Below are 22,477 nucleotides of genomic sequence, written 5' to 3'. Positions count from 1 at the left end.
CCTCAATGTGCGTCGTTCCTTTTCAGGTTTTCCGGAGGGATACAGGGTGAGCAGTCACACCTGTACTCCCACAATGCGGACTATGAGTACGGCGTGTACTGCCACCCCGTATCCTCATAGATCCCTCTCCAGGACCAAGATCCTAGCACACAAGCGTGCTGAGAAGTCCGGTCCTGGCTCCGTCCCCCACCCACTCGCCCACCAGAGCCTGTCGGTTGGAGGAGACGAGGACGTCCATCACAGCTCCGTGGACGTCTCAATCCCCTCAGGTTAGTAACTGCGTGGGATGTCTAAGGTGAGTATTTCCCCTAAATCTCCAGATCTTCCCCCCTTACTCTCTCGCTGTGTGGGGGAGTAGTAGTCCCTAGATGCGCTGCTCTATCCTCTATGGCGGCGCTGATCTCATTTTAAAAGGAATCCCAGGGGCAGCAAGACGTGCAGTAGCTCTGCACTACAGGTTATCCCCTTCTTCGGGGCCGCAGTGTCCTCCCTGCGGTCGCGCTGCGGCTGCAATGTCACTTTTCTGGCGGCGTCGGCACCGCTCCCCCCGGCGGCCGCCCTGCAGGCTTCGGCGCCGCAATCCTCTTTCCGGCGGCGCCGGCCTCTAATTTAGGTCCCGGCTTCTGCCGGGGCCTACTTCGGCGCCGCCTTCCGACCTCCCTGCGGCCCTGGCAGGCTGCCGCGCTGCTCTGCGGCACATTGTTCCGGGGCCGCGATCTCTTTTTCCGGCGGCGCCGGCCTCTAATTTAGGTCCCGGCTTCAGCCGGGGCCTACTTCGGCGCCGCCTTCCGACTATTCCGTCCTCCCTGCGGCCCTGGCAGGCTACCGCGCTGCTCTGCGGCACATTGTTCCGGGGCCGCGATCTTTTTCCAGCGGCGCCGGCCTCTACTTTAGGCCCCGGCGGAACCGCGCTCCTCAACTTCCGCTTTCTTCGGGCGGGCTTTCTCCCGCCCGACAAACTGTGCCCTGCAATCTCCGCCCACCGGTGTCATCTGGGCGGACTCCGCCCCTTCCTCCACGTCGCAGCTGAGCACAGGGCAGGAGATTTCACACGCGCATTTTCACTGAGAGCGTTCATTTCTGGGGGCACAGCACATCTTCTGCGCGGATTACAACCAGAGGCCGCAGGGCAGCAGCTCCATCTTTCTGTTCCACTGCTGTTCTTCAGGCCTGCAGCAAGTTCCGAACAAGAGTGCCCCAGATATGTCTACCTGTTCTCCTAGGGGCTATCGTTCCTGAGGAGCATCTTCCAAGCCGTGCAGCCTTCCATCTGGACACCGCAGCGCCTGCCGTGAGTACCTCTGCACCGCAGTTTGACTCAAACCCCAGCCCCCCCCCCCCCCAATCCTCTGTCTCAGGGGCCGGAGTCACTTTTTCCTGTGTCTTAGTGAAACACTTTCAAGGTTCGCCTTGCAACCGCAAGCCTCTCTCAGGCAGGCCTGCAGCAACCCACTTTAAGTTCCCTGCTGCTCCGCCTCAGAGCGAAGTCCCCACCCCAGGCTGGGCCTCCCCTCTGTCTCTATCAGTAGCGGATCTCACACGGGTGTCCCAGACCCTTGTGTCCATGCTCGATCTGTTGCCCCTGCAGACTTCCGTAGTAGCCAGCGGGTCGCAAGAATCTCTGTCCGAGTCTTCCAATACAGGCCGCGAAAGATCCAGATGGGAACGCCGGTCTGAGTTCTCTTCTCGGTCCATCTCGCCCCACGGTCCTTCTCTGTGGTCGAGTTTCCCCTTATCCTCCCCCTCTCGGAGGGCGAGGCTTTTTATGATGTACCTTCGGAGGATAATTTGGGGCCGGAGTCGGACCATATCATAACATGAGGGATATGGTTCAAAGCCTCATTGGAGCGTCCAATCTGACCTGTGGCATCTAAGATTCCTCTACGGAACCCGCAGATCAGGCGGTTTCGTTTAGACGGTCTAAACTACCTCCCAAGGGATTCGTTCCTCATCCTGAATCGAGGAGCTTCTGGCCAGAGAAAGGGAGAATTCGACCAGACGTTCTCAAAGAGACAAGCGTCTTGGAGTCTCATATCTCTTTCCTCCGGATCTCATCGCCAACCGGTATGAGAGGCGATGGAGAACGACCTCTCCCTCTGTGGATCCGCCGACTGCTAGACTTGCCACTAAGACAGTCCTCACGCTGTCCGGTGGGGCGACTCTGACAGATTCCATCGATAGAATCATGGAATTCTTCGTGAATTTCGGCATCATCCCTATGCCCGGCTTTCGCTTCCACTTTGGTTTCGAAGTCGGTATCCGAAAGGGCTAAAACAATTCCGTTGGGACATTCAAGCCGGAGCTCCACCAGACTGGCTGGCGGAAGCTGCCACCCAGATTACTCACGCAGGGGTATAATTTGTTCCCTGGACGTCGCGTCTTCTGCCGCTCAGACACCCAGTAATGTTGTTGCCAGCTGTCGCTCTGTTTGGCTCAAGAGCCATCAAAGAAGTCCCTTACGAGCCTGCCCTTTTCAAGGATCACGTCCTTTTGGTTCCAAGCTGGACCAAATTATTAAGGACGCCACTGACGGCACCAGTTCTCTTCTTAGGCGGCAACTTCGGTCCTTTCGGCCTCTTTTTTTCGTCGTTTCGCGGCATCAGATTCCCTTTCGCAACAGAGGCCACAGGCACGTTAAGAGAAGAAGGTATTCTTCGACTCACTACTTCCTGGCGTTCCCGCTAGTCCTAAGGTGGATTCTCCAGGTCCAGGACTGGAAGTTCCACCTAGGCATGACCCACGACTAGACCCCAGCCCGTTTCTCAGGCTGGGCAGCCGTCTTCTGTTTCTAAGGGACGTCTGGGTCTCCTCAGTAGAGGACGCATGGGCCAGGGCACTTGTATCCTCTAGATACAAAATCTTCATTTCCGGCCCTGGGATCGTTTTCTTCAAATTCCAACCTCCAAGAGACCCCGCTCTAGTCCCGGGTCTCTTTACAGCCATTGTTTCCCTCATTAAATCCGGGGTAATCGTTCCCATCCCAGAACAGGAACAGTTCAACGTTTCACAGGCTTCTCTTCGAATCTTTTTGTACTGACAGAGGACGACAACGTTCGTCCCAGTCTGGATCTCGAATTGCTGAACAGGAAGTTTTGTCGGAGACCTTCAGGATGATATTCCCTCGTTCAGTAATCGCTTCCATGTAGGCTCAGGAATTTCGGTTTCAGGCGCCCGAAAGTCTATCCATCTTTCCCGACACTCTAGCCGTTGCGGGTGGCTCGCCAACAGGAAGAATTTCCGTCTTGTTCAGCGCCTCGTAGCTCCGGGCATATTCTTCAACGCTTGTCGGACCAGTCTCTTCCTTTCCAAAGACAGGATATTCCTCCTTTTGTCAGGAAGTTCCGCTTGCTCCCCTCCTTTCCGATGGGCCTTAAAGGTCCTAAGGAGGTTGGTTGCAACATCGGAAGCAATTTTCCCTTCGCCCGTCTCATTCAAGACTTCTTCAGCAGGCTATGCTATCACAGGGGACAGGTCTGTCTTCTCCCTGCATCGTCCGATCCGGCTTTCTCCTGGGTCAGACGGTTCCTCGACTGGTGGCCGAGGTCACTTCTTTTATCCCACAGCAGATCCTTCACAGCATTTCCTTCCTTCCAGTTCCCTGGCAGGTGGTGACGACGGACGCCAGCCCGCTCGGCGGAGGCGCGGGGCTTTGTCACCTGTTCTTTTCAGGGTTGTAGGTCGGCGCAGGAGTCCTCTTTGCCGATCATTGTCCTCGAGTTCATCTTTCTGTCTTCCTTCACTGGGTAAGGATTCTCAGCAGCCTGCCAATTCGAATCCAGACAGACAATGACACAGCTGTGGCATATGTCTACCACCAGGGGTGGACTCGGCGTTCTCTGGCCTCGGCCGAGATTCCAGGATCCTCCTTTGGACAGAGGCAACGGTCCTGGGTAGCTCCGCAGTGCATGTCCCCGGTGTGGACATTTAGGCCGCCGACTTCCTCAGCCGCGAGGGCCTTGCGGCAGGGGAATGGTCCTTACTTCAGGAGGTTTCCTTTCATATTGCTCTTCGATGGGGGACTCCAGAGGTGGTCCTCATGGAGTCCCGATGGAACAGGAAGGTCCCTCGGGTCATCCCAAGGTCCCGCGATCCTCTCGCAGTGGTGTTGACACTCTGGCCATTCCTTGGTCGCAGTTCGTGCTCCCCTATCGGTTCCCTTGCTTTCCAAGCTGTCGAAAAGATCAAGGCGGGATAGGTGCCGGTCATTCTGATCGTCCCGGATTGGCCCAGGAGGTCTTGGTTTGCGGACATCGTCAATCTTCTCACGGACACCCCTGGTGCCTTCCAAACAGACCCGATCTGCTGTCTCAGGGTCCGATCTGCCACCCGAATTATCGGTCGCTCAGTTTAACGGCATGGCTGTGGACTCCACAGTTGTGAGAGCGTCCGGCCTTTCGGACCGGATGGGTCACACTATAATCCAGGCTAGGAAGCCTTCGTCTTCTTCCAGGATCTACTTTTCGTACCTGGAAGGCTTACTTTCGTTGATGCGAGTCCAACCGCTTGTCACTATGTCCTTTTCCCTGCCTTCCATGTGGTTTTCCTTCAGGCAGGACTGGATTCGGGCTTCGCTCTCAGTTCTCTAAAGGGCCAGGTTCCTGCGCTCTTCTTCCCTTTAAGAAGACGTTCTCTTCTCAGCCACAGGCTAAGACCTTCCTTCGAGGAGTAGCCCACGCTGTCCCTCCGTACAGGGCCTCTGTGGATTCATGGGCTTTAAAGGTTGTGCTGGTTGTTCTTAGGGGTTCCCCCTTTGAGCCTCTCAGGGAGTTTTCCCTGTCAGTTCTATCTCGGAAGGTGGCTCTCATCAGGGCCATCTCTTCGATCTGCCACGTTTTTGAGTTGGCGGCCATTTCTTGCCGACCTCCTTTCTCGATTTTTTTTTTTCCACCAGGACAAGGTGGTCCCAGGCCTCCGCCTTCCTTCCTTTAACGAGGTGGTTTTCATCTTTCCACCTCAACGAGGACATTGTTTCTACCTTTTGTCCAGCTCCGACTCACCCTCTGGAGCGATCGTTGAACAGTCCGGACCTCGTCAGGGCAGTGAGGATCTCCCTGGCTAGCACGGCCGCTTTCCGAAAGATGGATTCTCTTTTCGCCATCCCTGATGGCGTGCGTAGAGGCCTGCCGGCTTCCAAGGCGACTATTGCCTGCTCGATCAGAATGGCAATTTTGGAAGCTTACCGGGTCAAGAGCAGAGTGCCCCCTCCTGGGATTAAGGCTCACTCTACCCTACCCGGGCGGTCGGCGCTTCCAGTGCGGTACGTCACAAGGCTTTCGCCGACTGCTTTGCAAAGCGGCAACCTGGTCTTCCATCCACACGTTTTGCCGAACTACAAGGTCCGTACCTATGCTTCGGCGGACGCCAGCCTGGGCAGAAGGATCCTGCAGGCGGCAGTGGTGAGTCATCGGACCTGATGGAAGTCCGTTTTTTCCCACCCCAGGGACTGCTTTGGGACGTCCCATGGTTCCTGTGTCCCCCAATGAAAGGCGATAGAGAAAACAGGATTTTTGGTTGCTTACCGTAAAATCTGTTTCTCGGAGCCTTCATTGGGGGACACAGCACCCTCCCAAGTTGAACATTTCTGTTTACTGTATACGTTTGAGTTCTTTGAACACTCTTTGAGTGTTTGAATCTGTTAATTTGTGGAGCGCCGTGGAATTTGTTGGCGCTCTGTAGATAAAGTTTATTATTATTATATTATTATTCTTTCTCTTTTACACGTTGCTTCTCCTACTGCTTTCTCACTAACTGAAGATGCTACTTCCTGTCGGTAGGGTGTACACTGCAGAGGAGGAGCTAATTTTTTATTTGCTTAGTGTCAGCCTCCTAGTGGCAGCAGCATACACCCATGGTTCCTGTGTCCCCCAATGAAGGCTCCGAGAAACAGATTTTACGGTAAGCAACCAAAAATCCTGTTTTTACTTCCCGGTAATATAGGAGAAATTTACTGTCATGGCTGAAAAGGCTTATGTAATGGAAAGCATGGCGTACCTCACAGCTGGTATGATGGACAGGCCAGGGTTTCCCGACTGCTCAGTTGAAGCCGCCATGGTTAAGGTAAATTTAAAACATGGAAATCAAGGTACTATTAGTATGGTACGCAAAAATGACGCGACAGATTCCTTTTAATGAGCAATGATAAATGTTTGTTGTTCTATGATGTAACCTTATTATGTTGTAGAATCTTCAATAAAACGAGTTTAAAAATAATCTGCGATTACCGTAGACTATGATGATAGCTGTGGGTTCATATGCCCAGCTGGAACCAATAACCCATTGGTGCGCCAAATACACATGGCAAATCTAATTATACAGAGGACTCTGGAAGAGCTTTTGTGTTTTTACTAGATGGTGGCCCGATTCTAACCCATCGGGTATTCTAGAATATACATCTCCACGTAGTATATTGCACAGCCCATGTAGTATATTGCCCAGCGACGTAGTATATTGCACAGCCCATGTAGTATATTGCCCAGCCACGTAGTATATTGCCCAGCCACGTAGTTTATTGCCCAGCCACGTAGTATATTTCCTAGTCACGTAGTATATTGCCCAGCCCACGTAGTATATTGCCCAGTGACGTAGTATATTGCCCAGCCACGTAGTATATTGCCCAGCCACGTAGTATATTGCCCAGCCACGTAGTATATTGCCCAGCCACGTAGTATATTGCCCAGCCACGTAGTATATTGCCCAGCCACGTAGTATATTGCCCAGCCACGTAGTATATTGCCCAGCCACGTAATATATTGCCCAGCCACGTAGTATATTGCCCAGCCACGTAGTATATTGCCCAGCCACGTAGTATATTGCCCAGCCACGTAGTATATTGCACAGCGACGTAGTATACAGCACAGAGCCACGTAGTATATTGCCCAGCCCACGTAGTATATTGCCCAGTTACGTAGTATATTGCCCAGCCACGTAGTATATTGCCCAGCCACGTAGTATATTGCACAGCCACGTAGTATATTGCACAGCGACGTAGTATACAGCACAGAGCCACGTAGTATATTGCCCAGCCCACGTAGTATATTGCCCAGCCACGTAGTATATTGCCCAGTTACGTAGTATATTGCCCAGCGACGTAGTATACAGCACAGAGCCACGTAGTATATTGCCCAGCCACGTAGTATATTGCCCAGTGACGTAGTATACAACAGAGAGCCACGTAGCATATTGCACAGCGACGTAGTATACTGCCAAGTCACGTAGTATATTGCCCAGCTACGTAGTATATTGCCCAGTCATGTAGTATATTGCCCAGTCACGTATGTCACAGGTTAAAAAATAAACATACACTCACCTTCCGAGGGAGCCCTTGTAGTCGTCGCCTGTGTGCGGTGCACTCGGCAGCTTCTGGTCCCAGGGTTGGTAACGCAGGACCCGTGATGAGGTCGCGGTCACATGACCATGACCGTGACGTCATGACAGGTCCTTGTCGCATACCATCCTTACCACCGGAACCTGCCGCTTGGAGCGGTTACCGGAGTGTCGCGAGGAGCTGGAAAGGTGGCGGAATGTGAGTATATAATTATTATTTTTTTATTATTATTTTTAACATTAGATCCTTTTACTATTGACGTTGCATAGGCAGCATCAATAGTAAAAACTTGGTCACACAGGGTTAATAGCGGCGGTAACGGAGTGAATTACCTGCAACATAACGCGGTCCGTTACCGCTGGCATTAACCCTGTGTGAGCGGTGACTGCGGGGAGTATGGAGCGGGCGCCGGGCACTGACTACAGGGGAGTAGGGAGGGACTAATCGGACTGTGGCCGTCGCTGATTGGTCGTGGCAGCCATGACAGGCAGCTGGCGAGACCAATCAGCAACGCGGGATTCCATGACAGACAGAGGCCGCAACCAATGAATATCCGTGACAGAAGGACAGACCGAAAGACAGAAGTGACCCTTAGACAATTATATAGTAGATAAGCATTGATATTGAGGCTCTCATTTTTGTCATGTGGTTATTTTTTGAGGGTTGTTTTACATGCAATTTTGAAGCAACGTTTTCCCCACAAATTAGTATGGGTGAAATCTGCAAGGAAAAAATAAGCACCGTGTGCATGAGATTTCAGAAATCTTATTCACACTGCTGATACGAGAAAGTCCTTCCATTTGTGCCCAAACTGGACTATAAAAACGTGACAAAAACGCAACGTGTGCACATATCCAAAGTCCTTTGTATGGCTGGAGAGTTGGACACACTTAACCCCTTTACATATTAAGAAAATGGCTGTCTGGTGGCAATATGTTATAAGCCATCCACAATAGCTGCTAACTTCTTAATCAGCGGGGGTCCGACTGCTGGGTCCCTACCACAGACCTTTCATCCCCATTAGAATTGAGTGTCAGTGCACGTCTTATCGCCACTGCATTCATTCTCTATGGGGCTGTAAAAAAAAAAAGAAGCTGATCTCAATACTCTGCATTCCCATCCTATATATAACTAGCTATTGAACCCGTTCTACGCCCGGGTGGCGAGCATTTATATTGGTATATGGTCTCCATCCTGGTATGTGTTGCTTCCATCCTGCGCCCTAATCTTGTCATGTGCTGCTACCATCTTGCGCCCCCATCATGTCATGTGCAGCCCCATCCTGTGCCCCCATGCTGTCATGTGCTGCTCCCATCTTGAGCCCCCATTCTGTCATGTACTGCTCCCATCCTACGCCCCAGTTCTGTCATGTGCTGCTCCCATCCTGCACCCCCGTTCTGTCATGTGCTGCTGCCATCCTGCACCCCCGTTCTGTCATGTGCTGCTCTATTGTCATGTACTGCTCCTATCCTACGCCCCAGTTCTGTAATGTGCTGCTCCTATCCTGCTCCCCCATCCTGTCATGCGCTGCTCCCATCCTGGGCCCCCATTCTGACATGTACTGCACCCATCCTGTGCCTCCATTCTGTCATTTGCTGCTCCCATCCTGTGCCCTCGTTCTGTCATGTGCTGCTTCCATCCTGCACCCCCGTTCTGTCATGTGCTGCTGCCATCCAGCACCCCCGTTCTGTCATGTGCTGCCCTATTCTGTTATGTGCTGCTCCCATCCTGCGCCCCCGTTCTGTCATGTGCTGCTTCCATCCTGCGCCACCGTTCTGTAATTTGCTGCTCCCGTCCATATGCCCCATACGCTGCTCCATAAATGTTGATGGCCCCCATAAGATTCTCCATAGTATATGCCCCGTATGCTGCTGCAATATATATAAAAAAAATAACATACTCCCCTATCGTCGCTGGGCGCAGAGTGCTGGGGGGCCTGAGCAGGCGGGGACACCGGCGCGCTGTGGGGGTCAGGTGCCGGAGTCGCCGCTAGCCCCTCATGTGACCGCGACGTCATCACACCCTGGGACCGGAAGCTGGCGACAGAACTACAAGGGGCCCTCGGATCGGAAGGTGAGTATGTTTATTTTTTATTTTTTAACCTGTGACATACGTGGCTGGGCAATATACTACGTGGCTCTGTGCATTATACTACGTCACTGGGCAATATACTACGTGGTTGGGCAATATATTCTGTGCTGTATACTACGTGGGCTGGGCAATATACTACGTGGGCTGGGCAATATACTACGTGGCTAGGCAATATACTACGTGACTGGGCAATATACTACGTAACTGGGTAATATACTACGTGACTGGGCAATATACTACGTGACTGGGCAATATACTACGTGGCTGGGCAATATACTACGTGACTGGGCAATATACTACGTGACTGGGCAATATTCTACGTGGCTGGGCAATATTCTACGTGGCTGGGCGATATACTATGTGGCTGGGCAATATACTACGTAACTGGGCAATATACTACGTGGCTGGGCAATATACTATGTGGCTGGGCAATATACTACGTAACTGGGCAATATACTACGTGGCTGGGCAATATACTATGTGGCTGGGCAATATACTATGTGGCTAGGCAATATACTACGTGGCTACGCAATATACTACGTGGCTGGGCAATATACTATGTGGCTGGGCAATATACTACGTGGCTGGGCAATATACTACGTGGCTGGGCAATATACTACGTGGCTGGGCAATATACTACGTAACTGGGCAATATTCTACGTGGCTGGGCAATATACTACGTGGCTGGGCAATATACTACGTGGCTGGGCAATATACTACGTGGCTCTGTGCATTATACTACGTCACTGGGCAATATACTACGTGGTTGGGCAATATATTCTGTGCTGTATACTACGTGGGCTGGGCAATATACTACGTGGGCTGGGCAATATACTACGTGGCTAGGCAATATACTACGTGACTGGGCAATATACTACGTAACTGGGTAATATACTACGTGACTGGGCAATATACTACGTGACTGGGCAATATACTACGTGGCTGGGCAATATACTACGTGACTGGGCAATATACTACGTGACTGGGCAATATACTACGTGACTGGGCAATATTCTACGTGGCTGGGCAATATTCTACGTGGCTGGGCAATATACTACGTAACTGGGCAATATACTACGTGGCTGGGCAATATACTACGTGGCTGGGCAATATACTACGTAACTGGGCAATATACTACGTGGCTGGGCAATATACTACGTGGCTGGGCAATATACTATGTGGCTAGGCAATATACTACGTGGCTACGCAATATACTATGTGGCTGGGCAATATACTATGTGGCTGGGCAATATACTACGTGGCTGGGCAATATACTACGTGGCTGGGCAATATACTACGTAACTGGGCAATATACTACGTGGCTGGGCAATATACTACGTGGCTGGGCAATATACTACGTAACTGGGCAATATACTACGTAACTGGGCAATATACTACGTGGCTGGCCAATATACTACGTGGCTGGGCAATATACTACGTGGCTGGGCAATATACTACGTGGCTGGGCAATATACTACGTGACTGGGCAATATACTTCGTTGCTGGGCAATATACTACGTGGACATGCATATTCTAGAATACCCGATGCGTTAGAATCGGGCCACCATCTAGTAGAAGATAAATGGAGTGGCTGTCGAGCGTGTGCATGGCCGCACCCGAGCATGCTCAGATAACACCTGATCCAAGCACGTTAGCTCATCACTAGTGATCACTTCTTTTCACTATCTACTCCTTTTTAACTATTGTTTTTTTCTGGAAACCTAAAAATACTGATAACACAAAATGGATCTTCAGATATTTTTGTTTAGCTCACAATTTATTAATATTGATTTTAGCTTTACATTTGGGGCACCCTGATATTAAAAAAGCTGCTAATGGTGATTGTTTCTTGTGTTAGGTGTTTAGCTCTGAAGGGGCATGGCAGTGTGTCAGCGAGGCGCTGCAGATCCTTGGGGGCTTGGGATATATGAAGGATTATCCATACGAACGCTATCTACGGGACAGTCGCATTCTTCTTATTTTTGAGGTGAGCGTTCTCGGGCCGCATTATTATTCTGCCTCAATTCATACCTGACATTTACCTCTGGAGAGCAAGACATTGTGACGTCGAGGCCGGGCACAGTTCAGCATTATAGGTTTTATTGTACGGTATTTAAAGAGGTAAAATAAATGGGTAAAATTGCAAAATTCTAGAAAAGACTATCAGCTGTGCAGGTTACCTTTTTTTTTATTTTTCTAGTATAACACTTGTTACCAAGACCAACTCACAAGAGGATAGTCACATAGGCAAGGAGCGTGTGATTGCAAGTTGGGCACCAGGGGAGCCTGAAGACGGCTTGAGACCACCCCTCTTATGCCGTCAACCAGTGCATGTTATGAAGTATATACAGTTATATGAAAAAGTTTGGGCACCCCTATTAATCTTAATAATAATAATAATCTTTATTTTTATATAGCGCTAACATATTCCGCAGCGCTTTACACACATTATCATTGCTGTCCCCATTGGGGCTCACAATCTAAATTCCCTGTCAGTATGTCTTTGGAATGTGGGAGGAAACCGGAGTGCCCGGAGGAAACCCACGCAAACACGGAGATAACATACAAACTCTTTGCAGATGTTGTCCTTAGTGGGGCTTGAACCCAGGACTCCAGCGCTGCATGGCTGCTGTGCTAACCACTGCGCCACCGAGCTTAATGTTTTATAAGAATTGTTTTTTTTGCAACAGCTATTTCAGTTTCATTTATCTAATAACTGTTGGACACAGTAATGTTTCTGCCTTGAAATGAGGTTTTTTGTACTAACAGAAAATGTGCAATCTGCATTCAAACAAAATTTGACAGGTGCATAAGTATGGGCACCCTTCTCATTTTATTGTTTTAAATACTCCTACCTACTTTTTACTGACTTACTAAAGCACTTTGTTTGGTTTTCTAACCTCATTGAGCTTTGAACTTCATAGCCAGGTGTATGCAATCATGAGAAAAGCTACTTAAAGTGGCCACTTGCAAGTTGTTCTCCTGTTTGAATCTCCTCTGAAGAGTGGCATCATGGGCTCCTCAAAACAACTGTCTAATGATCTGAAAACAAAGATTATTCAACATAGTTGTTCAGGGGAAGGATACAAAAAGCTGTCTCAGAGATTTAACCTGTTAATTTCCACTGTGAGGAACATAGTAAGGAAATGGAAGAACACAGGTACAGTTCTTGTTAAGGCCAGAAGTGGCAGGCCAAGAAAAACATCAGAAAGGCAGAGAAGAAGAATGGTGAGATCAGTCAAGGACAATCCTCAGACCACCTCCAGAGAGCTGCAGCATCAACTTGCTGCAGATGGTGTCACTGTGCATCGGTCAACTATACAACACACTTTGCACAAGGAGAAGCTGTATGGGAGAGTGATGCGAAAGAAGCCGTTTCTGCAAGCACGCCACAAACAGAGTCGGCTGAGGTATGCAAAAGCACATTTGGAGAAGCCAATTTCTTTTTGTAAGAAGGTCCTGTGGACTGATGAAACCAAGATTGAGTTGTTTGGTCATACAAAAAGGCGTTATGCATGGCGGCCAAAAAACACAGCATTCCAAGAAAAACACTTGCTACCCACAGTAAAATTTGGTGGAGATTCCATCATGCTTTGGGGCTGTGTGGCCAATGCCGGCACCGGGAATCTTGTTAAAGTTGAGGGACGCATGGATTCCTCTCAGTATCAGCAGATTCTTGACAATAATGTTCATGAATCAGTGACACAGTTGAAGTTACACAGGGGATGGATCTTTCAGCAAGACAATGATCCAAAACACCGCTCCAAATCTACTCAGGCATTCATGCAGAGGAACAATTGCACTGTTCTGGAATGGCCATCCCAGTCCCCAGACCTGAATATCATTGAACATCTGTGGGATCATTTGAAGAGGGCTGTCCATGCTCGGCGACCATCAAACTTAACTGAACTGGAGTTGTTTTGTAAAGAGGAATGGTCAAAAATACCTTCATCCAGGATCCAGGAACTCATTAAAAGCTACAGGAAGCGACAAGAGGCTGTTATTTTTGCAAAAGGAGGATCTAGTAAATATTAATGTCACTTTTCTGGTGGGGTGCCCATACTTATGCACCTGTCAAATTTAGTTTGAATGCAGATTGCACATTTTCTGTTAGTACAATAAACCTCATTTCAAGGCAGAAACATTACTGTGTCCAACAGTTATTAGATATATGAAACTGAAATAGCTGTTGCAAAAAAAAACAATTTTTATAAAACATTAAGCTTAAGATTAATAGGGGTGCCCAAACTTTTTCATATAACTGTACAATATGTTTACATTGTGCAGCTATAGAGTAACATTTTACACACCCTTTTTGGTTTCATTGGTCTTATAACAGGTTAACTTTTTTTTTTTCTGTTTGCGTAAATATTCCGCATTGTTATTGTGCACATGTAGAATATTATTATACAAAGTGTACATTGTAATTCTGAATGTATCCTTGGTTCAGGGCACTAATGAAATCCTGCGGATGTACATTGCCCTCACAGGGATGCAGTATGCAGGAAAGATTCTAACCGGGAAAATAAAGTAAGTGAAATAATAGTGATTCTCTCAATCAGCAAATACTTAGCTTGTTTTCATCAGACAGCCTTTATCCATTGGGTAGCTGATAACCAGGGAGGAGCAGACCCATGGAAGTTTGGGTTTGGTTCAGGAACCAGAACTGTGCCCAAACCCCATAGAAGTCAATGGGGACCCAAACTTTATAGCTGGAAACTCTCACGCTCTTTTTCTTTCTCACTCTCTGTTTTTCTTTGTTTTTCTTTGCTTTTCTTTGTTTTTCTTTCTTTCCTTCCTTCCTTCCTTCCTTCCTTCCTTCCTTCCTTCCTTCCTTCCTTCCTTCTTCCTTCTCGCTCGCTCGCGCTCTCTCTCTCTCTCTCTCTCTCTCTCTCTCTCTCTCTCTCTCTCTCTCTCTCCTCCCTCTCTCCCTCCCTCTCTCTCTCTCTCTCTCTCTCTCTCTCCTTCCTTCCTTCCTTCCCCCTCTCTTTCTTTCTTTCTTTCTTTCCTTCCTTCCTTCCTTCCTTCCTTCCTTTCTCTCTCTCTTTCTTTCTTTCTTTCTTTCTTTCTTTCTTTCTTTCTTTCTTTCTTTCTTTCTTTCTTTCTTTCTTTCCTTCCTTCCTTCCTTCCCCCTCTCTTTCTTTCTTTCTTTCCTTCCTTCCTTCCTTCCTTCCTTCCTTTCTCTCTCTCTTTCTTTCTTTCTTTCTTTCTTTCTTTCATTCCTTCCTTCCTTCCTTCCTTCCTTCCTTCCTTCCTTCCTTCCTTCCTTCCTTCCTTCCTTCCCTCCCTCCCTCCCTCCCTCCCTCCCTCCCTCCCTCTCTCTCTCTCTCTCTCTCTCTCTCTCTTTCTTTCTTTCTTTCTTTCTTTCTTTCTTTCTTTCTTTCTTTCTTTCTTTCTTTCTTTCTTTCTTTCTTTCTTTCTTTTTCTCTGTTTGTTTCTTTCTCTTTCCTTCTTTTTCTTCTTTCTTTTGTTCTCTCTTTCCTTTCTCTCTCTCCCCATCCGTTGTCTGCAATGCACGGCCTGGCAGTCTCCTGACTTAATTCTGACACCCTCCTGGCAATGCATGACGCTGTCGTGCTCCGTTCTGGAGACCTGCGGCCGGTCCGTGCATTAGTGGTCTGTAGTTGGTGCAATTTGCACAGATCTCTGAATGAGCCCTAATCCTGCCTGCAGGCTTCATATGTGACGTGTATAATGTCAGTGGTCTCCTTTTTATCAGGGAGTTAAGGAAGGGGAATCTTTCCATCGCCTTGGAACTTATCGGCAAAAAATTGGGCAGCACTTTCAGGAGGAAAATCAATTTAGGGTTAACTGGAAAAGATGGAGTCGTGCACCCAAGCCTTGAAGTAAGTGATTCATCATATAAAGAGTATTTACCACCAAAAAAAAAGCAACAACACAAAATTACCCAACGTTCACGTTACAAATGTGCATTTTGTCTACAATAAAGTGAATAATTGTGCAAATGTCAAAGATTAGAAAACACATTCCTCAAAGAAAAGTTTATTTTTTATTTATTTTTTTTGTCTCCATAAAACCAATAAAAGTGCTCACTAATGACCACAAATTGGACGTGTGCATAGTCCTCTCAAGAACTCTTCATGTTGGTATTCGTCATAGCAATACAAGACCCCTTTTTTCAGAAAAAATGACAAAACGTCCTCATTCTATGCATTTTCCTTTGCTGTTCAAGGGGTTATGCAGCGCCCCTCAATTCTGCATTGGTTGTTGAGATGCTAGCGCATCCAAGGCAAGAGCGTGGAAAGTGGCAGTCAGATGCCCAGCTGGTATAGTGCACATGTCCCATGCTGGTTATGGAGACACATGGATGGTGCTTGCCGTGTGCCCGATGGAGCCTGCCGTGTGCACGATGGTGCCTGCCGTGTGCCCGATGGAGCCTGCCGTGTGCCCGATGGAGCCTGCCGTGTGCCCGATGGAGCCTGCCGTGTGCCCGATGGAGCCTGCCGTGTGCCCGATGGTGCCTGATGGTGCCTGCCGTGTGCCCGATGGAGCCTGCCGTGTGCCCGATGGAGCCTGCCGTGTGCCCAATGGTTCCCTCTGTGTATCTCAATGCCTGATGCATTATTAATAGGCTGTACACAAACTCTTTGATTTATTTCTTCTCTGGCCATTTTGGATGAGAGCTGAGATATCAATAACTATGAATATTCACTTATTAAATTGACAGGAAAGTACAAAGAAACTGGAGGAGAATACATATTATTTTGCCAGTGCAGTGGAAAGTCTGTTGTACAGGTTTGGAAAGGTAAGAGCTTGATTCCCCTGTCCCTGTATTTCGTGGTTGATGGTGGATGCTGATCTGACTTACCTTTTACCAGGCCTTTAAGGCCTTATTCACACATGAGGGTTTTGGTTAGTATTTCATTAATATGTGCATGCTAAAGCCAGGGGTCATTCTAAGGACTCGTGCACACCCCTTTATTTTTGGTCTGAGTGTTATCCGTTAAAAAATGGATCTCACTCTGCCCAATGTTATTCAATGTGCAGTGTAGGTAAAAGATTTTTTTTTTTCAGTGATTGAATCTGCATATGAAAAAAATTGCAGAATGAGACCAATTTTTATATACTGCCGTGTGAACCTACCCATAAACAAAGAAAAGGTGTAATCCTTTCATTTATAGTTTTTCTCTGTAGTTTTACTTATGATTTTGGTTTACAAGTGCTGAAATACTAACTAAATAACAAAAAAAATACAAGTGATCTCCTACTGGTAACTTGGGGATCTGGCTACTAAGCTCCTGGACACCCAAGAACAGATCAGCAGGTCACATTCTCGGCTTCCACTCCATTTATTGTCTATGGGACTGCTGATTACTGTTCTTGGCAATTTCCAACAGTCCCATAAACAATGAGTGCAGATCGAGCAAGTGCGCTTGCCGTAAATTCGATATAGGACTGCAGACCCCCAACTCTACAAATCTTTGGTGGTCACAGCAGTTGGTTCCCCAGTGACCAGCATGTTGTTCCTTACCCTATGAGTAGTAGATTTTCTCTTTCAAGGGAACCTGTCGCAGGTTTTTGCTTTGTAATCTGAGAGCAGCATAATGCAGGGGCAAAGACCTTGATTCCAGCAATGTTAGGCTGTTTCAATACAAAGTGTTTTATCAGCAGGAGATTATTACTAGATGTTGTATGCCTCCTAGTCCTCCTGTCCACACCACTGATTGGCAACTTTGACATTGTACACAGAAAGCTGCAGGTCGGTGTGGGCAGGGTTATACACAGCTCAGCATTCAGAGCTCTGCTAGATCTGCAGCAGAAAAAATGGTGATTCTTAGTGACACATCACAGGAGTCAGGGTCTCTGTCCCTACATCATGCTGCTGTCAGATTACATGGCAAAAGCCTCCTGAATGTGTCTCTTTAAGTAATCCGTTATTGTCAGTGCCGTTACTGTATTTCTGTTCCTATAGAGGTGCAGATTCTGCACTAGTAAATCCTTACAGCAAATTAATGGTTTACGAAGAACTGGTTTCAATGACGAATTTAATGCCCATTATCATGAACCCCGTTTTCTCAGACAATTGTGGAGGAGCAGCTTGCACTGAAGCGAGTGGCGGATATTCTCATCAATCTGTATGCCATGACGGCGGTGATATCCCGGGCGAGTCGCTCAATCACTATTGGCCTGCGCAACCATGATCACGAGGCAAGTATCAGAACTCATTCATCCCACTTCCTGCGCTGCGGTGGATTATGCACATCTGGTTTGTTTTTTTATCTTGTACATTTTAGAACAAGGCTCCTTTTAGTATTCCCGTATTTACTCCAAGACGGCAAAATTTACTCCAATACAGGAAAAATGACGTCCGTCCTCTGTAAAGATAAGGGAGTCCAGCCCCAGCGTTCATTGGGGTCTATTGCTGGAATACCCTCTCTAATGCTTGTTTGTGTTACTGATGATTGCGCCCTCTGGTTTTTATACTTTTCTAGACACATTATAATGAATTTCATTATTTAATATACATAAGAACGGTTCTCGGATACCTTTTTTTTTTAACAGCTTCCTGGCTAAGACAGAACAAATGTTTTAGTTTTTTTTTTTTTACTTTGTGATTATTTAATGCAATTTTTTTTCCACTATAGGTGCTGATTGCAAATTATTTCTGTTCTGAAGCTTATTTCAAGAACTGCTTCATGATGGCTCAGCTGGCAAAATGTAAGGCATGAAACCACACAGCTAAATGTTGTAAAGCACTGAGGAAGATTTATCAAAGGGGATTTGTTTTTTCACGCACAACTACTTCGATTAGAAAGTAACATAGTAACATAGAACTACTTCGATTAGAAAGTGATGCCATATCCTAAATGCAGCATACCCCCCTATCAATATATACTATATTCACTGACAGGAAGCTAATAAATCAAGTGTAGACAATAATAATTTGGCAGATTTGATGAAGCAGACTTGACAGTCTAACAAGATCTAAAAATTAGACTAAGCCTGCGAACAACACATTAAACCGCATAAGCCACTGTCATACATTTAGCACGTATATATATGTGTGTATATAAATACAGTACAGACCAAAAGTTTGGACACACCTTCTCATTTAAAGATTTCTCTGTATTTTCATGACCATGAAAATTGTAAATTCACACTGAAGGCATCAAAACTATGAATGAACACATGTGGAATTATATACTTAACAAAAAAGTGTGAAACAACTGAAAATATGTCTTATATTCTAGGTTCTTCAAAGTAGCCACCTTTTGCTTTGATGACTGCTTTGCACACTTTTGGCATTCTCTTGATGACCTTCAAGAGGTAGTCACCGGGAATGGTTTTCACTTCACAGGTGTGCCCTGTCAGGTTTAATAAGTGGGATTTCTTGCCTTATAAATGGGGTTGGGACCATCAGTTGTGTTGTGCAGAAGTCTGGGGGATACACAGCTGATAGTTCTACTGAATAGACTGTTAGAATTTGTATTAGACCAGTGTTTCTCAACTCCAGTCCTCAAGACCCACCAACAGGTCACGTTTTCAGGATTTCCTTAGTATTGCACTGGTGATAATTTCATCACCTGCTCAAACATTAATTCCATTGTCTATGCAATACTAAGGAAATCCTGAAAACATGACCTACTGTGGGGTCTTGAGGACTGGAGTTGAGAAACACTGTATTAGACCAAGAAAACCAAGAGTCACCTCTGCTTCTGAGGATAAGTTTATCCGAGTCACCAGCCTCAGAAATCGCAGGTTAACAGCAGCTCAGATTAGAGACCAGGTCAATGCCACACAGAGTTCTAGCAGCAGACACATCTCTACAACAACTGTTAAGAGGAGACTTTGTGCAGCAGGCCTTCATGGTAAAATAGCTGCTAGGAAACCACTGCTAAGGACAGGCAACAAGCAGAAGAGACTTGTTTGGGCTAAAGAACACAAGGAATGGACATTAGACCAGTAGAAATCTGGGCTTTGGTCTGATGAGTCCAAAATTGAGATCTTTGGTTCCAACCACCGTGTCTTTGTGCGACGCAGAAAAGGTGAACGGATGGACTCTACATGCCTGGTTCCCACCGTGAAGCATGGAGGAGGAGGTGTGATGGTGTGGGGGTGATTTGCTGGTGACACTGTTGGGGATTTATTCAAAATTGAAGGCATACTGAACCAGCATGGCTACCACAGCATCTTGTAGCTGCATGCTATTCCATCCGGTTTGCATTCAGTTGGACCATCATTTGTTTTTCAACAGGACAATGACCCCAAACACACCTCAAGGCTGTGTAAGGGCTATTTGACCAAGAAGTAGAGTGATGAGGTGCTACACCAGATGACCTGGCCTCCACAGTCACCAGACCTGAACCCAATCGAGATGGTTTGGGGTGAGCTGGACCGCAGAGTGAAGGCAAAAGGGCCAACAAGTGCTAAGCATCTCTGGGAACTCCATTACTATTGTTGGAAGACCATTCCCGGTGACTACCTCTTGAAGCTTATCAAGAGAATGCCAAGAGTGTGCAAAACAGTCATCAAAGCAAAAGGTGGCTACTTTGAAGAACCTAGAATATGACATATTTTCAGTTGTTTCACACTTTTTTGTTAAGTATATAATTCCACATGTGTTAATTCATAGTTTTGATGGCTTCAGTGTGAATGTACAATTTTCAGAGTCATGAAAATACAGAACAATCTTTAAATGAGAAGGTGTCCAAACTTTTGGTCTGTACTGTATATCCTTTCATTTTACTCTGACACCGTACTCACTCATTTGGTGGACTAATGTCTTGACAAAAGTGCTATAGCGGGGATTGTTAGGATCCAAACACCATAGGGCACATTTACTTTAGAATGATGTTTGATACTGTACTACTGGCAGTTCCATATTCGTTTGGCATATCTTCACCAACAATCTAAGAAGGTGTGCATGTCTTAAATAGATTTGTCAGATCTTCAGTGGTCCATGCCCCACTAGAAATTAAATTTATATAAGTTTCCAGCTGAAAGGGAATTTCTCGGTAGGATCAACCTTCCTACGTCGTCTATTTGGGCATGTTAGTCATAGAAATTAAAATAAAATAATACCTTGATATCTGTGATCCGATGCCTTGTTATTCCAGAGAAATCCATATTTTTTGTTAATATGTAAATGAGCTGTTAAGATCTATGGGTCGGACATAGATCTCCCTGAGAATCCGCCTCCTCAGATTGTTTAAATGACAGAGGGCAGTACAAGTGTGAGACATGTAATGACTGACAGTCTGCTCTCCTGATCTACTTGTCTCACACTCGTAATGTCTCTTTTATTTTAAATAAGCTCTGGAGGCAGATACTCGTGGAGATCTATGTCCGGCCCATAGATCTTAACAGCTCATTTACATATTACAGAGAATTCCATATTGATCTTAATAAGAGCTCAGATCACAGATATCAAGGTATCCTTCCATTCAACTTTTTATTACCTACCTGCCCATATAGACAACTTGGCAGCATTGATCCTTCTGACGGAAGCCCTTTAAATGATAACAAATGCATGGAGCCATATTCGGCCAAGTTTACTCCTTCCAAATACTGCTCACTTTTGAGAAAATGTTAGAGCTGCTGTAAAGTCACAAGATTTGTATTTATCTATTTCAGAGTAAATGCAGCCATACATCTCTCACTATTTTTTAGTTTGACGCTTTTTCTTGCTGGCATTATTTGCTCTTTGACAATCATTTTCACCCTGTTGTATCTTATACATTTTATTTGGGTTTTTTTCAGATTCTACAGAAAATCAAGATGACAGTATTAAGAAAATCGCAAAACATGTCCTAGAAAATCGGGCTTACACATGTTCTCACCCTCTGGACAGAACTTTCTGATTACTGAGCCAAAAGTAGCATCAGATGCTGCAAAAAGTCCACCGAGCTTTACACGAAGTGCGAACATTGCCAGCGTGGAGTGTGCAGGAGCGTATTGTAACTTGGTACAATTGTTGATAACTTTTCTAAATCTGTGATCAAACTTGTAATACATGACAAACACGCTTTATCCCTTTATTAAAAAACAGCCATTTGTGTTGTCATCCTATGAAAAAACTGTTATATGAAAGTCTGATGTCAGTAGCCGTATGCAAGCTCAGAACACGAATCAGGATTGTGCCGCCATATTTTTATGAATCTTTTATATTTGTTTTTCTTTACAGTGTTGACCGTACAGTGTAAATAATTAGATTACAGAAATATGCAATTCTCGTTCTCAGTGACTCCGGTGGGCTATGCTTTCTCAAGACCCTAGATACTTATTTTTGTGCCAAAAACATAAGGAGCTTTATGTAAACGGCAGTATCCTAGCGAATAAGCAGGAACCAACATAGGCTGAACCGAGGAAAGGAAAAGCATCTAAAGTAAAGGTTAGGAGACGTTGTAAGGAAAGAGAAGTGTGCACACCCATAATTAATAATATCAATTTTATTAAAGACAGTGGCGCAAAAATGTCAATACAGATAGAAAATTGTATTTACAAACAAGTAAAAATATGTATGAGAAATTGAAGTGGTAGTAAATGATAATACCGCAATTCCCCCTTCCTCAGGCGATTGTAAGTGTATAAATATTTCCTTAATTTAGTTTTATATTAGTTCCAAGTAATATGACAATGCATACATGCAACCAGGATGCTTAATATAGTCAAAATAAATATGAAAAAAATCTATTCATATAGTATAACAATAGCAGCAAGAGTACAAAATGTGTAAATACCAGGATTAAATGCTGGGGTACAATAATCACATATATGGCAGCAAAAAAAAAACAAACAATACAATTATTTGTATTGCTTGCCAGATAAAGAGAGCGGAGGCTGGGGAACAATTCCCTAATAGGAGCAATGAGAACGTATTAAATATATCCCGGGGTAAGTGGAAATAGCTGGAGAAGCAGACCCGACGTGTATCGTTGCCTGCCAGCAGCTTTGTCAAGGGTAATCTGCCCGAGTCGAGTGTCAGGCTTAAGTAGGAGCCGTAAAACGAATCAAATGAATGGCAGACAGGCGCACCGTATTGTTCAGCACATTCCTTCTTACACATCGCGCATGCGCGATAACGTCCGACAGGAAGTGACA

The 22,477-nt window shown here is 46.2% G+C and overlaps 1 protein-coding gene across 1 annotated transcript in view; it reads left to right on the top strand.

Moving 5' to 3' along the window:
• Nucleotides 1-21,524, top strand: part of ACAD9 (acyl-CoA dehydrogenase family member 9) — a 52,361-nt gene extending 30,837 nt beyond the window's left edge. The window contains exons 11-18 of the mRNA XM_069736796.1: nt 5,938-6,057; nt 11,274-11,402; nt 13,866-13,945; nt 15,135-15,261; nt 16,104-16,181; nt 17,456-17,584; nt 18,022-18,094; nt 21,137-21,524. Of these exons, the coding sequence (XP_069592897.1) occupies nt 5,938-6,057; nt 11,274-11,402; nt 13,866-13,945; nt 15,135-15,261; nt 16,104-16,181; nt 17,456-17,584; nt 18,022-18,094; nt 21,137-21,237 (837 nt within the window). The 3' untranslated portion in view covers nt 21,238-21,524. The remainder of the gene's footprint in view (nt 1-5,937; nt 6,058-11,273; nt 11,403-13,865; nt 13,946-15,134; nt 15,262-16,103; nt 16,182-17,455; nt 17,585-18,021; nt 18,095-21,136) is intronic.
• The last annotated feature ends 953 nt before the right edge of the window (nt 21,525-22,477 follow it).

The sequence above is a fragment of the Ranitomeya imitator genome, chromosome 8 (genome assembly GCF_032444005.1).
Source record: "Ranitomeya imitator isolate aRanImi1 chromosome 8, aRanImi1.pri, whole genome shotgun sequence".
In the NCBI taxonomy this organism is placed as follows: domain Eukaryota; kingdom Metazoa; phylum Chordata; class Amphibia; order Anura; family Dendrobatidae; genus Ranitomeya; species Ranitomeya imitator.
Note: the sequence above shows the minus strand (reverse complement) of the source record. Positions and strands in the feature narration are given on the sequence as shown.